The sequence below is a fragment of the Botrytis fragariae genome (genome assembly GCF_013461495.1).
Source record: "Botrytis fragariae strain BVB16 chromosome Unknown tig00000006, whole genome shotgun sequence".
NCBI classification, from domain to species: Eukaryota; Fungi; Ascomycota; class Leotiomycetes; order Helotiales; family Sclerotiniaceae; genus Botrytis; species Botrytis fragariae.
Genome location: NW_023500988.1, coordinates 2,863,155 through 2,879,306, shown reverse-complemented (window position 1 = coordinate 2,879,306; position 16,152 = coordinate 2,863,155). Strand labels below are relative to the sequence as shown.

The 16,152-nt window shown below is 42.0% G+C and overlaps 3 protein-coding genes across 3 annotated transcripts; 1 reads left to right on the top strand and 2 right to left on the bottom strand.

The window, feature by feature from the left end:
- Positions 1–2,315: 2,315 nt before the first annotated feature.
- Positions 2,316–3,250, bottom strand: Bfra_002049 (putative phosducin protein; the record flags this gene model as incomplete). The annotated part of the gene is made up of 2 exons (XM_037332473.1): positions 2,316–2,564; positions 2,627–3,250. 2 exons carry the CDS (start codon positions 3,248–3,250, stop codon positions 2,316–2,318), a joined length of 873 nt encoding a protein of 290 aa, XP_037196627.1.
- Positions 3,251–8,964: 5,714 nt separating this feature from the next.
- Bfra_002047 (putative guanine nucleotide-binding protein beta subunit protein) lies at positions 8,965–10,369 on the bottom strand (the record flags this gene model as incomplete). Its single annotated transcript, XM_037332472.1, has 5 exons — positions 8,965–8,985; positions 9,105–9,224; positions 9,285–9,374; positions 9,425–10,143; positions 10,243–10,369. The coding sequence occupies 5 exons, from the start codon at positions 10,367–10,369 to the stop codon at positions 8,965–8,967; spliced, it is 1,077 nt and encodes a 358-aa protein (XP_037196626.1).
- A 3,584-nt stretch (positions 10,370–13,953) lies between these two features.
- Positions 13,954–15,946, top strand: Bfra_002046 (putative adenosine deaminase protein; the record flags this gene model as incomplete). The annotated part of the gene is made up of 4 exons (XM_037332471.1): positions 13,954–14,007; positions 14,146–14,285; positions 14,700–15,363; positions 15,773–15,946. 4 exons carry the CDS (start codon positions 13,954–13,956, stop codon positions 15,944–15,946), a joined length of 1,032 nt encoding a protein of 343 aa, XP_037196625.1.
- Between the last annotated feature and the right edge of the window lie 206 nt (positions 15,947–16,152).

The window sequence follows — 16,152 nt, the reverse complement described above, 5'->3', positions numbered from 1 at the left end:
TACAACTAGAGAGATGAGATCTAAACCTAGAAAGAACCCCAAATTAAGAAAGGATGACCCCTAGCTCAGCTTACAGGATACCTGGTAGTTCCTCTCGCTGATAAATAATCACTTCTTCCCTCAAATCCCCCTCCTTCCTCTTCACTTCATTTTAATCGATATTTTGAAACGGAGAAGAGAGACACGACTAAGATTGTAACATCGATCAATTCAAATCTCGGGTCATCTCCACGTAAACAAGTATTTATTATCTATAACCAGCAATCCAGAGCATGTGAGCTTAAAACAATCCGCAAGATCGCATTCACCATTTTGCGCGCGCGGTACCTAGGTACTTAAGTAGGTAGAGTAATAAAACAAATGGTCCGAGTCTATCCACCTCCCTCTCGCTTCGCCAAACATCAACCCCGCAATACATTCACGCACCAAAAACAAGCATGCCGCCCCTTCATCAATAAATGTTCCGCTCCGCCGCACACCAACCAAAAATAATGGGTAACCCCTTCTTTCCAAATACAAACTTACAATCCCGAATATTCCCGTCCGTCTTGGTGATTTTTGTACGCTTGCTATAGATGGAGGTGGACAAGAAAGTTATACACACTAAATGATCAAATCAATTGGTAATATTCATTAATGTGATATGCGTTGACTTGTTTTATCTTTGCACACAGATGTTTTTCTATACGCTATCGTGTGCTGATCGATCTAGCATAAGTACATACAGATCCGATAAATATACCTACTATATATATCTTTGTATTTCCCATCCTTTCATCTACATCCCATCTACATCTCACCATCCTTTCCTCACTCACCATTAATAAAATAAAATACAAAAACGAAAAACCCCATCCTATCCAAATAACACTATAGTCCCTCCCCATCTCACACCAAAACAACACTCCCTCCAAATCCCCCACCACCACCACCACCACAAAAAACCCTCAAACCAAAAAATAGAATCACGGAGCAATTGAAGCTCCCTAGCCGGTTCGAACGACTGACCTGACGATAATAGCGAAACGTAAGAAACACCACTGCAATCGTCCGCTCTACCACTGAGCTAAGGAAGCGATTCTTGTTCTTGGCGTTCCCGTTGAAATGCAGTTTTATAAACTGTGTATTTTCACAGCACACTGGTTATTGATCATTTGAATCTAGATGTTGATATTGTAACACATGTGTGGATTTAAGCAGGGTTGTCTACTGTTCTCTGTTCAGCACCATACCATCTCATCCTTTCCTACTCTCTAATCCCAAGTGACTACCATCTCAATCATGTATTCATTCATCCATTCATTCCCACCCCAAACCCCCCAAACCCCACTTCCTCCCCCAGATCAAGGAATCTTCAAAATGTGAATCTTGCCCCTCCTCTCTACTACATTCCTCGGTTTGACACACATTTCATTTGATCCATCCACTTTTATCTTCAAATGGTCCTCTCACTCCAAAAGCGAAGCTGTTGACAAAGATACCTTCTCTTCTTTCTTCCCTCTCAACTTATATTCCCGAGTACACAGGTATGCAAAAGCAGTAACGACATATCGTACGAAAGGTAAAGAGAGAGTAAGGTCAAATCAGGGATCGAAGGTAAAGTCCAAGGAATATACATGACATGTGTACAGACAGTATAAGCTGGAAGATACATGGAACAGAGACAGAGACAGAGACACAGAGAGAGGCAGACATGTAGATATACATAGAGGTAAAGCTGGATAAAATAGATAGAATTCATAAAGATAGATATTCCACCATAAATGTAAATACAACTACAAATAAATATAACATAAGGTATCAATCATACCATTTCTGGTATATTTAAAAATATCAGAAAAGGGTTCAAGCTGCCAAGCTCAAGCTCAAGCCTAACAAGCTCCATGAATTTTGACCACGCCAAATCAATCAACCCGACCTCTAAACCCCATACCGAACCCAATAGACCAAAAGATAAAAGCAAACATATAAAGGAAGGAGTAAGGTGACTCCTTCCTCTCATCCAAACGCCATCCATCCGATTCCCTAACCCGAGTTCTCGTCCTATTCATACAGTGTGAGTATTCATCTCTTCTCTGCTCTCAGAGCGAGATCATTTGACCCTCTTGAATCAATCCCGCGACGTCCGTCTATATATAATGTATAGAATGTAAGAATGTCTTTTGCAATGCAATGATACGATGTGACAATCGATGTCATGTATGCTAGTGATGCCAATACAACAAAAGATAACCCCTCTCAGTACCATAAATAGGTACAAGAAGAGAAGTATCCTCAAATCATCTTTCCTCAGATTGGAAACAGACACCCATCGTCTAAAGAACCTGATGTCTAACCAAAACATCTTTCAAAGCTTTCGTATCAAAAATCGTATCATCCGGAATCTGATCAATGATATATGTCAAATTCGCAAAAAGGTCTCCTTGGTTTTTGTAAGCCAGTATAGCCGGTACACCTGCATTATCGAATTCTATGTCTTCGTAATGAACGCGCACGAAGTGTACTGTTGGATTTGCGGCGACGAGGGGGAGAAGTGCTGAGTTGATTACTTGCGAGACGTCGCACTATGGAATTGTTAGTATGTGTATGAAAGTAGAGACGGGATTATAGATGTAGGAGAACAAACCTCAGGATCATAAACGAAAACAACAACGACGGTTTCTCTTCCAACCTTTTCAATGGCGTCAAGATACCCAAGCGCATCCACCTCATCGAATCTTCCATAACGACGTACACTAGGACTCGTCCTCCTGTTTCTAATATCTTTCCCTTCACTCTGCATTTCTACTCGTCGTTGTTGTCTCCACCTCTCCAAGAACTCTTCATCGTCACTCAGCCCCGCCTCACTCCCCGAACCATCTTTAGTGAACGTTGCCCTCTTATCCTCCTTTGTAATTGTATTTCCCCTCAGCTTATTTCTCCAACCTCCCGTCTTCCTCGCCTCTTCATAACTCCTCGCATCAGCAATCACCCCCTTAACTCCCGTCGTCCTCCCACTATCAAAATCTCTATGCGGCAACCTCAATGGTTCACTGAGTCCCCCCATTCCTCCCGAATTCGATCTGTCAAACAAAGGCATCTTCATTGTTTCTTCTATATTGCGATTGTGATGTTCCTCTTCTTCGTCCACGTCACTGTTCCTATCAAAGCTATAGTCCTTTTCGTCGTCCGGATGTTCGTGATTTTCGTTTGCAGAAGCTTTTGCAATGATGTTGTCAAATTCTTCTTGCGCCGCCGTTTTGCCAGCCATCTTTCAAAGATTTATAATGAAGCAAGGGAGCCACGAGGTCTTGTAGTAAGTGAGAAGCTTGGGGATGCTTAGGGCGCTTGAAGGATGTGCAAGAAGGATCGAGTGGAAAGGTAAGGCGTTGGTATGGATTAGACTTCTAGAAGCGGGTAGACCCTAGTGATTCCCAGCCAAGTATGAGACGGCAAGCTCGTGTTTTCGGAGACACAGATGTTTTTTTTTTTGCCTTCTCGCCTGTTTGGCGCTGATGATGTAGGCTTGGTTAAGCTGAAATTTGATGGTGCGGTGGGCTTGTAAGAGATTCTTGTGCAAGGGCCTCGCGGTAGGGAAAGGCTGGGGAAAGTATGACTGAGACCTGAGACCTGATTTTCGAAAATGGTTGCATCAGGCAGAGAAGATCATGTAAGGTATTGTTTCAAAAATAATCTTACGATAATATGCTTTTTTTTTGGTGGTATCTCCCGTCGTTGTCTGTGTTTGTGTCTGATCTCACTGCTTTTCTTAGCTTAGGGAAACTTTTTGGCTTACGTTGTTTCGAAGGATGCACGCCAAAAAGAGGGATAGAATAGACTCTAGATGCCCTTTATAGAGATACTTATTAGACATCGGGATATACTTGAACATTTTCCTTTCTTCTTCTTACTTCCATTCTCAGCACAGCCTCTTTTTCGTAAATGAATAACTGAACTATATTTGATCCAATACCAGGAAAAGGGCATATGATGGCTATTGCGTTCTTTCTAACAGTATTCTTTTTCGGCGTTCGCGATGATTTTTAAGGGTTATGATGATCGAATTTGGAAGTAGATTTTCTTTGATACTGCTGGGATAAGGCACAGCAAGGTCCGTCCCCAGCAAAACTAATGTGCGTCCCTAGCACCAGCTACTCGTTAGGTTGGGTGTGTCCCGACGAGTTTACGTGGGTCAGGGGTTCGACATTCAATTGACAAGGTCTACTGACTACTCTCGGCTTGTCTAGTTGACTGGGTTGATACCGTAGTCTTTTCTTCTGTTGCATTATTCATGGAACAAGTGCGGGAGAAGGAGAGGAGAGGGGAAAGAAGACAAGCTCGAGAGAGGACTGGCCCCATATCCCATTGATTCAAACGAGAACCATAGATATTCGCATCTAAGATCATGTGTTGAGATAGTAACCTTGAGTCTCGAATCCTATCTTACCGCCACCATACCCTTCCCATCAAATGATTGTCGCCACGATAGCCTCATACAGAAAGTGACGAGGGAGGCATTTCCTGTACGCAGTGTATAAACTATTAATAGCCATCCTCAAGGATTCTGTGTCTTAATGCCATGAGCTTCTTAGTAATATCGAGGAAACGGGAATATGCAACTCAACATACCCACCCAGCTCAACCCAACATCTCAAGCATGAACGTACTTCCTCGGGTTTTCTGGAAGTCAATCTTCGTCTAGCATCCCCATCCTTCTCAGCATGAATCTACCTTCCACCTTCCTTGGACTTTCTGGAAGCAAACATTCATCTAGCATATCAATCCTTCTCAACGAAATACAAGGAATGAAACAAGAAACAAACTCATGTCGGGTCTCCATCCCATCCATCTCTCATGGTTTATGGCTATAACTCTTGCATAGTCATGATCCACACTGTTAAGAAAATCAGACGTTTCATAAGTCGATACGTTCGCAACACCTGACCTGACCTTAATATTCCTAACAATCATCCACTGCATCCGCATTAACAATCACAACATCATCATCATCATTATCATCTACTCATACTTTTCCGTCCTCCGTATCGTCTTTCTCAAACCTTGAATCTCGAATATCAGGTAAGTATCAATCTACAGTCTAACCAACAACCGCCATATCCGATTTGCAAAACACACTTACACTAGGGCCTACAAAATTTAGTCCCAGGCTACTGTATCACACACAAGTCTACAGCACCAATGTAGTTCCCCCCAATGCATCTGTCGCGTCGGCTCTTAGCACATCCAGTCTCCAGAAACCACCAAAGTTCGAGCTTTGACTGGCTTCAACTATACTTTGCAACTTTGACAGGTCTGACCTCCATCACATACGCACACGCACACACATATACACATACGCATACACATACACACATACATCAAACTCACAGCTCTTGCCACAATCCAACCTCCAACATCCAACATTCGTTCATCTTATCTTATTCTCCCTCATCGGCGATCCCGTTATCAAACTATGATGGTAATTGTAAATTCCAAGACCAGCGTCCAGACTCTCGGACTAATTCTCCGTACATCAATATCAATGTCCACATCCACAATTATCGTCAAAGCCCATTGCTATGATCTCACTCACACAACATTCACCACACCTCATCACACCTCCCTTCCCCTCATCCGTTCCTTTCCCGCGATTTCCACTTCCACTCTCTTTCCTATGCATCAGAAAACCAACGATAAATCCAAACAAGCCATCCTCCAACCCATCTCCAAAAACTAACACTACATTCAACTCTCGGAAAATGCCATAATCCCATCTCCATCTCACCTAAACCTCCTAACAATTAGCCGCATACTCCATACACACCAACCCAACCCGCCCCATAAATTCCATTTAGCCTACCCAGCCCATCGGTATTCCCTCTCGCGCGCATAATCGATTCGGCATTGCCGATTACACTGCTGCCAGTCATATCAACCTAGTATTCCCTCTACTCTAGTAACTTACTCTACTCTAATCTACATCCATTACTTTTTCTCTTTTTCTCGCCATCCTGGCCATCCAAATCAATCACCATCAAACATCCCTTTCTCTCATCTAGACAATTCATCTCATAAATTAAACCACACCACCAGTTTCACATTCCATCTGCATAAATAACACACTGATTTGACATCACCAGCTCAACAAACTCAAACACAATCCAATTTTCCTTCGATTTCTTCTACGTGTTACCAATGACTATGAATTGTATATGCATCTAGATCTATACTTCTCCTCTCACTCACTCACTCACTCACTCCCCCACCTACAAAACTTAGCCTATCCATCAATCCTCATGATTCCCATATGAAGATATCCTATCCATAAAGACGACATAGAAACCGACTCATTGAAATCCAATCTCTATATTTTCAAACTCCTTTACCAAATCCAATCTTCAATATTTTAGATTGCAAGTCGAATCCAAACATTCCTCTTCTAATCTAGAGAACTGATATTTCTCATATCAAAATCTTAATACCTTGTCTAATATTATTCAATCTCAAAATAGTAATATTATCAAATGAATATGCCTAGTTTTTGTCCTCCACGTGTCGGCTATCTATAACTCACATCATCATATGCATTGAAACGAACTAGAATTTTCTCTTTTCTTCTCCTATAATTATGTTGTGTATTTATTTACTTGCCTCTGTGGCTGTCCAACTCTAAACATGAACATGAACATGTATATGAATACAAGGTCATCTAAAATGCAACATCCAGCATTCATCCACCAACCAACCAACTCTCTCTTCCCTCGACATATCACTCTAACTTGCGTGACTACCTCTACATTCATCCAACTTACCTAATCATCTATTATATCTGATTTTCCCATCCCAATCCCCAATCTTCATATACACAATACCCCCAATCCTCAACACAATTCCCAAGTATTCCAGTGCCCAAGTTCCCAATCCACCTGATTCCACAAAATCATTCACTAATTCATCTACTCACACATCTCTCTTTCACATTCTCATCCCCATCCCCTTTCCTCTCATTTCTCCCATTCCTCCCACCCCTCCCCCAAATCCCCATAAATTCTAAAAATTCTAAAAAAATCCCTCCCAAACAACCACTACTACCATCTTCCCATCTCCCCACCTCCATACCATACCAAGCTAATTACCTTACCTATCATCCCTCTCAACCCCCTTCTCAAGAACCACGTTCTATATCTAAGCGAGTATCCTCATTTCTTCCCTACCCACAACACTTATACTACAGTACTCCCATCACTCCATCACTCCATCGCCATCTACTCATTCATTCATTCCAATACTCCAACATACCCAAAATCCCCCAACCAATACTCTGAATCTTAATCTCAACTTCAACTTCAAATCTCAAACATAAACATAAACATAAACACCCCCCTACAATCAACTCTCCATCCATTCACATAAAACACAAACACAGATAGAAACACGTAACCGCTCACTCATCCATCACAACTATCTACCCACCTATCCATTTCTCTCTCCCTCCTTACCTCTCTTCCTCTCTCCCCCCTCCCTATCCATCTACCTACCTCTCCCCCTCCCCCCTCCCGCCTCAAAACCAACCAAACCCAATCAAAACAACAAATCTCAAGATTCTCAAGATTCTCAATTGTCTAAATTCTCACCAACCACCAACCATCAACTCATACACAAACCTCCCCCTCTCTTTCCCCCCTCCTCTCTTTTCTCCCCCCCCCTCTTCTCCCTCTTCTCCCCCCTCCTCTCTTTTCTCCCCCCCCCCCCCTCTTCTCCCTCTTCTCCCTCTTCTCCCCCCTCCTCTCTTTTCTCCCCCCCCCCTCTTCTCCCTCTTCTCCCACCTCACTCAACCCCTCTTCCCAGAATCTAAAAGTAAAATCACAAAACCCATAAAGATCAACACTCCCAACACTGCACAGTCTCGTAACAACCATTATTATATCTTGATTCAATCTGATTCAATTCAGTCAATTCAATTCTTCACCTAACATACTATTCTACAAAAACTTTTCCAAAAAAGACTTGATTAACATAACACCACTTCAACAACCAATTCCCCTTTCAAATATCAGTTCGGTTCCATCCAGACTCCCTATTCTCCAGTCCTACACCAAGCTCCGGCAAAAAAAAAAGACACTTCATCACCATGCAAAGAGAAGAAAGAAAAAGGAATGAAAAAGACATATCTATCAAGGGCATTATTAGACTATAATACAAGCTTTGTATGGAACCGACGCCAGATTCGATAATTGTTAAACTTATGCTGCAGTGGTACTTCACATGCCGATGCATTACAGAGCCTAGTTATGAGTCCTGTCCCCCCCTTGGAAACTCCTCTCTTCATCTTCCATCCTGACCAACTTTAACAATTGCATATACCAAATGTATGATCTGGAGGTTCACTTTCGAGATACCAGCCCAGTTTATCAGATACCACACACAAAATAGTTGTGAGAAACTTTCTGTCGACTTCGCAATTCGTCACCCACCCCCCCCCCTTGTATTTAATCTCCTCCTGTTCCCCCACCGCAATCATATAACTGCCCCTCGGAGATTTTGATAAAAGTAAAAAAAAAAAGAAAAGACACGGAAGAAAATTGGAAGATGTCGTGTGTTGAGAGTGTGAAGTTAAAAAACAAGTGTCTCTGCAGGATATCGTCGCAAAGTCCCAGTGCTTAAGAACGCTGATGAAAAAGCAATGCAATAGGACCTCCCATAGAAACAAGAACATCGAAATGAAGAATTATTGTGCACAGAATCTTATATGCGCAACTGGTTGGGCCCGCTGTTTTACTGTATCGGAAGTAATCGATCGGGAAGGGCAATCTGTCGCTGAAGTATGATGGATACTGCTGTAAAGACTTCGACCAATCTATGCCGAAAGCCATGAATATTAAGAAGTCGTATTTGGGAGGGCGATTAAGTAAAAATGGGATTGCCAAATGAAAAATGACACCGCATGCGACGAAAATTCGTTATCGTCGAAATAATAGACCAGATCTACATGGCCCAAACCTTGAGCTGAAGTGGAGTAAAATAGTGTAAGTTATGTGGACCAGAGTTTGAGCTGAAGGGAGAAATGGAAAAGTTAGTTTGAGATAATGGGAAGGGAAAAAGAACAGAAAGCTATCGCGACTTACCAATGAATCCCATGATCCAGTGCACAAACTCATTCCATCATTACTAACACCCAGACAACTGACACGGTTGTCATGTCCAACCAATGATCCGACCTTCTCGGCGCGAGTGATGTCCCATACCTAGGCAAGAGGTTAACATCAAACTTCTCTTTGACAATGGTTACGTTGATAATAGCTTACCTTGCACTCAAAATCATCATAACCAGCGAATAAAAGCCTGCCAGATACAGAGCAGGCCACAGATGTGATACCACAGAGAATAGATTCATGCTAGATGTTGTTAGTGACAAGTTCAGGACATCTAGAAGGTAAAAACGTACTCCATATTGATTAAGCTCTCTATCAGCACGGATATCAAAAAGTCTGCAGGTAGCATCATCGGAACCGGTGACGAAGGAGTGTCCATCTGGGAAGAACTGAATGGCGTTGATGTCTGATTCATGTCCTGCGAAAGTTTGAACAGCCTTGCCTGCACGAACGTCCCAAAGTTTCGCAAAGGCATCGCAAGCGCCTGAAACGAATGTGTTTTGGTTAGTTGGATTGATACTGATGCTCATAACATCACCCAAATGGTCTGCAAACTCGGTGACTTTTGATCCTGTTTCGACATCCCACTTCATACAAGTCATGTCTCCTGAAGACGTAAGGATACTTCGGTCATTGATGAATCGACAACAAGAAAGGTAACCGGAATGTCCAGAAAGTTCCCGAGCAACTCTTGTAGGTCCGTCACGGTTTGAGTTTAGGTTGTAGATAGAACAAATGTTATCCAATCCACCACAGGCGACGTAATTACCACTTGGTGCATAGGCACAGGTCATGACCCACGAAGATCGTAGAGGAATAGCATGGACCTTGTTGGTTGTGTATGCATCCCAAATAATTAATTTACCGTCTTGCGATGCTGATACCAAATGTCTTCTATCAGTTGACCAGTGCATTGCATAAATCTTTGCGAGATGTCCTTTTAATGTCTTTCGAGTCTTCATCATTTGATTCTTTGGTAAAGCTTCTTGTTGAGCCCTCGCAAGGTTCATCACTGTAACATTATTAATGAGTATGCAATCGCAGAGATCAACAACATCAAAGTGATGAGTATGAATATTGTTGTAAGAGCTGAAAGACAATTGTTACTTACGCGTTGCATCTGCCAAATCATCCTTCTTGCGCTTTATCCTATCTTTTAATGACTCTGCTTCACGACGAGCTTGTTGAATACGCGACTGCATCGCCTCTGGCGATACATCGTTCGAGTTTGACGACATCTCGGTCGGATTGATGGATGGGTGAGTTATGAATTCAATTGAATCTCAGCTGGATAATTATCGTTATTGTTTCAATTGTTGATGAGGCTGTAGGGGGTTGCGACCAGATGGATGATAGCTTCTTCCCGAATTTGTTGGTTGACTGAGATTTGGAATTGGCTGAATGTAAGCAATTCAGCTATCGGAGGTATTAAGGAATCTTTCGCTGATTTGGATGGGATTGGATTGGATTGGTATAGTATGGTATAGATCGAATGGTGCTGTTTTGAGAGAGTGATTGTTTATGGCAATTGCCGGGTATTAGTGTAAAGATCTTTCTCTTCTTTGTTGAAATGATTAAAATGAAGTATATCAAAGTGCAATAAGACCAAGTCTGTCTTCTCCTTCTTCAATTGTGGAACAAGGCTTGAGTGGAAGAGTTTCCTTTCGCTCAGATCTGATGAGTTGAAGAAAGTTGAGGCAATCTTGACGGAATGGAGAAGGATGATTGATTGATTTAGAAGGTACAGTAGTGCAGTGCAAGTAACATCCAGTTATTTTGCGTTGCTGCTTGCTTTTTCTCGGCTAATTGGCCGAGATGGGATTAGTTTTACTGGGCTGTAGCTCTCTTTTAGGTCTGGGCTAAAATCGGAGGGGAGAAGGAAGCCGGTGGGAAATGGTAAGATTTGGATTTAGTGGAAATCAAATTTAATAACGGGCGAGGAAGGGGGAAAGAAGAGAGCGAGAGAGAGAGGGAGAGAGAGAGAGAGAGAGAGAGCGAGCGAGGGAGAAAGAGAGAAAGAGTCTGAGAGGAATTTATTACCATTAGTAATAGTAGTAGTAGTATCTTTGAGGAGAAAGAAGAACAGGAGAGGAGCAGTATGTGCGTAGGTAGATGGAGAGGAGATAAGTACCTAGATAGGTATGAGGATGAATGTGAGGCGCTCGAGTGATTATCAGTGATTGCCAGAGATTGTCAGGTCAGTGAATATAGAAAATTAGCCCCCTCGTTTGATGAATTATGTGAGGAAAAGTAAGATAAAAGCAAGCAGGCTCGCCAGGTCAAGCCTCAACTTTCACGAGATCAAAGCAAAGGCAATTAACTTCTTTCTCTCCTGAATAATAAACCAATCAAGGTTGTAGATCGAATCCATCGCAAGCTACCCACTAGGTAGGTAGTGTTGAAGGATATCAATTCAATTCACGGACTCTCAGATTCCTCTACGAGAATTTTTACATACATCACGATTGGTATTCTGCAAGTAACAACTATCTGTTGGGTAACATAAAAAAAGAAAAGGAGAATGGGGAAATTAAATAACGACTACCTAGGCATCTCTTTCCTTGAAAATACAGTACTTATTCACTCTCTGTCTTATTAATACAGTAATTACTCACTCTCTGTCAGTGTGTGTTGATACAGAGTGGATTGAATGAATAAAGGAAGGATGATATAATTTCAAAATAAGCTGCAAGAACGCCGAGGTAGGCAATTAAAACTAGGTAAAACTAGGTAAAACTAGGTAATACTAGGTAGGGAATAATCATACCTAGCTGAGCACTCTCCCCCCTTCTTTCAGCATAAAGGTGGAGGATGCGCAAGTATTATGGCGAAGATGATTGTTCAAATATGTACAGAGTACCGGTACGGGCTACTGCCACTCGTACACTGTACACCACTAGATTGCTTGGACTGACTTGTACCTGCTTCCACTACCGTCCTATCTGCTTGCAGCGGCATTCCGTAAAAAATAGTTGGAACTGGGAAGATCCACCACCTTCTTATCATTATCTCGCTCGACCTACCCATCTCGCATATGGATGGAGATATGGATAGCACACGCAACTCTCATATCGATATCACTTCTTGTTATTGTTATCGCTCTTACCTCTCAAGCACAAGAAAGAGCATTATATATCGTTTGTTAGGCCACTTTCTAAGCCACCTCCTCTTGGTCTTGGATTGTATCGTGTACAATGTCCAATCCGCGCGAAGAGAAGTTGAAGAAGGGGCAGAAGAAAGAGGATCTTAACTTTCCCTTTACGGTATTATCTTGCTTGCATCCTGCACGTCGCAACATGGTTCTATCGGTGGGACTTTTTTCTTTTCTACAAATTACAGATGCATATTGATCAGCAGGGCACAAAATGGTAAATTGCTTCTAGTCGTGTGTACATAAAAATTATCTATTCGGCCTCCAATTTGCTTAGCCTGCTGTCAATTCATAAGAAAGGTTGGCCTATAAGATGAAGAGCGCACATGAAGATGCATTATTTGTCGTATCTACTACACCATCCCATATTATTGTTTCCTTCTTTTCTTCTTCTCTCAATTGCATCGATATATCGAATATTGATATTGATATTGATATTGATATTGATATTGATTTCAATGATTGGTAACAGGTCACTGGCTTTACACGCCAGTCCGCAAACTTGGCTCTCGATTGCATACCTACGACCAACTACTCCGTACCAAGTACGACCTGCGCCGTGGGGAATCCCTTTGGTTCCCGTTTCTTTAAATTTCGACCGGGATAAATATCGGGGACTTGATTTCAAAATGGATCAAGCATCAGAAGAATCAGGGTCGGGTATTTTACTATTGGGATCGACGGGGATTTGGGGGCAGGCTGAGGCAGCTTCTACTCCGTCTTTAATAATATATCCCTACTTCTTTTCAAATGACTGTCGATAGGTAATCACATCATCTTCTCTTTTGGTCGTTTGTTAACTTTTAAGCGTTCTTTGGAATCCCACAGATCCCGTCAAAATATATAAGGAGTCCCTTTTTGTTTGGCCCACGAGCAGGAAAGGCGTTCCGGTAATCTGATCCATTATATTTCTCTTTATCATCGTATCCATCTATCCATTTTTCCCATCTTTACATCAAATTTCATGGTACGATATCGCGCAATTGAGTCTGGTACCCCTTCATCTGCCGCGATACTGCACGGGGACCACGACGACCTCAAGGCTCAAGATCATTTCGAGACCCGGTTATTGAAGATTAATCAAGCTCTGTCGAGCTCTTGCAGCTGTAAGCTCTGTGAAGCAAGCAAGTGGTCATCGCCGCTCTTGGTTTCTACCATGTACGGACTACCCAGCAGGTATCTTTTTGCTTGAGCTTTTACCAGGAATTATTCATAAAAGAACGGATGAAACGTTTTCCGTCATTCCTATTGGTAGAAGATCCAGTCCACAATTCTTTCACGATATCCATTTGGAGTACTTTCCCATTATGCAAAGTGGAGTGGGGAGTTCATACGCACGAATTCAGTATCTACCGTTTCTCAGATTGGAAGATCTCCCGAAGTTAAGTTTGACAGTCATTGATGGAATTTGATTCGTCAGAAATAAGATTGGTCATCAAGGAATCCTACCACTTTCAACGTTAGCACCCACCATTAAATTATTGCTGCATGAGAAAAGTGCATGCAGCAACCAACTGTTCCAGATTCAAGGGAAACAAACATCCGCAGGACCAGGACAACACAAACACTGTATCGAAGAAGTCAAAACTAGATTGTTTCTCTACGCAGTACGCAGTAGTTTCATCTTCTTCATTCATTCGAGACACTTTATCAAGGAGCCACTCTCGCGCAATGGATTCATCAAGCTCGGAGGTTGTTGATTTCATATCCTTGCCAAAAATTGAAGTAAGTCTTAAAGGTTACATGCATATTCATACTGTACATACATATGATTTAATGTCCGTCAAATCTCCACTGGATTTTGTTACCCTAACGGCTGCATGAATGATATCGATATAAGGCTGAAAGATACTTCTTACATAGTTACATGCTCATCTCAGTGGAAGTATCAGCCGACAATGTCTTCATGAAGTATGGCTTCAGAAATGGGAAAAGGGTGAGACTACAACGCAAGATCCATTGGTTGAGATGCCAGTTGGTAAATTTGATTATGATCTTGAAACGTGAGTTGTTTTCCATTCTGTTTGTAACTTTCCGCCTTGAGTATACTGGGACAAACAAACCATTGCTTTTATGAGCAATCAAGAATTTGTTGACACCGTACACGCAGGCCATAGTAGTAGCCTTACAGTTTGACGATATTCCGGATTGCTATCTAGCCATGGTTTTGTTATTATTTTTGCGTTTGACTGAAATTTCGAATCTTCCGAGGTGTTGGAATGATTCGAAGTGTTGAATCCATTTGCCACAGCAAAACCATTCAGATGACAAAATAGTTCTTGGAATTTTTTAGCTTTTCAAGCACTACGAGCCATTCAATCATCAGAAGGTTGGATTCAATTCATTAATTCGAGCCATGAATACTTTACTTTTTAACCTCGTGCAACCCTTCCATATCTCATATCATGTCTTTCTAGATTCTTTCCGTTATTCTCCAAATATATCTACGCTCTCGTCAACGACCTTGCCTCCTTGATCTATACCACGAACTCCGTTCTTTCAGACTTTCAAGCAGATGGCGTCATCTATCTTGAGCTCCGTACCACACCTCGAGCTATTCCTTCCGCAGGTATCACCAAAGAGATCTACGTTCAAACAATCCTCGACTGCGTCGCCCAACACAACAACTCCAATGGTTCCATGAAAACAAACCTGATCCTCTCTATCGACCGCCGAAATGATGCTCAAACAGCTATGGATGTCGTGGAACTAGCATACAAATACCACGGCAAAGGAGTCGTAGGAATCGATCTTTGTGGCGACCCATCTGTAGGCGATGTATCCATCTTCGAACCCGCTTTCCTCCTAGCTCAAAAATACAACCTCAAAATCACAATCCATTTTGCAGAAGTGGCGCAAGCACCTACCAGTACGGAACTAGAAACACTTCTGTCGTATAAACCGCATAGAATAGGACATGTAATCCATGTACCAGAAAATCTCAAACCGGAAATTGAAAGGATGGGATTGGGATTGGAACTTTGCTTGAGTTGTAATGTTCATGCGAAAATGATCGTAGGCACGTATGAAGATCATCATTTTGGGGAGTGGTGGGGAAAAGGCGCGAAAGTGATTTTATGTGTATGTGTTTATTTTTCCTCTGCTGTCCTCTTTCTCTTTCTCTTTCTCTTTCTCTTTCTCTTTCTCTTTCTCTTTCTCTTTCTCTTTCTCTTTCTCTTTCTCTTTCTCTTTCTCTTTCTCTTTCTCTTTCTCTTTCTCTTTCTCTTTCTCTTTCTCTTTCTCTTTCTCTTTCTCTTTCTCTTTCTCTTTCTCTTTCTCTTTCTCTTTCTCTTTCTCTTTCTCTTTCTCTTTCTCTTTCTCTTTTGATTATTTCGCTTTATTTTACTTTATCCAACGGTTTCTAGGACCAAGGGGGCGTAGAGAGCCGGTCTAAGTAGTATGGGATGGGGTGGGAAGTATCATATTAGAAACCTCGAAGAAAAGTTTCTATCTCCTACAGAAAACCACTAACGGAAACCCAATCTCACAGACCGACGACGTAGGAGTCTTCGGAAGTAAACTTTCAGATGAATATGCACTTGTAGCAAAACATTTTCACCTCGACAGAAATGCGATTTGTAAGCTCGCGAGAAGTGGGATTGATTCGATTTTTGGTGGGGAGGAGGATAGAGAGAGGTTGAGGGGGATTATGTGGAGGGAGTAGTAGTGGAGATTGTGGTTGTGATTGTGGTTGTGAGTGAGGACAGGGATGGGAACTGAGCGAGAAGAGGTGGGTAGAGGCTTTGAATTGAGAGGAGGGGGGTGAGTGATGATGTGGATATTGGTGTATATTGAGATAGAGATAGAGATAGAGATAGAGATAGAGATAGAGATAGAGATAGAGATAGAGATAGAGATAGAAACACCTTT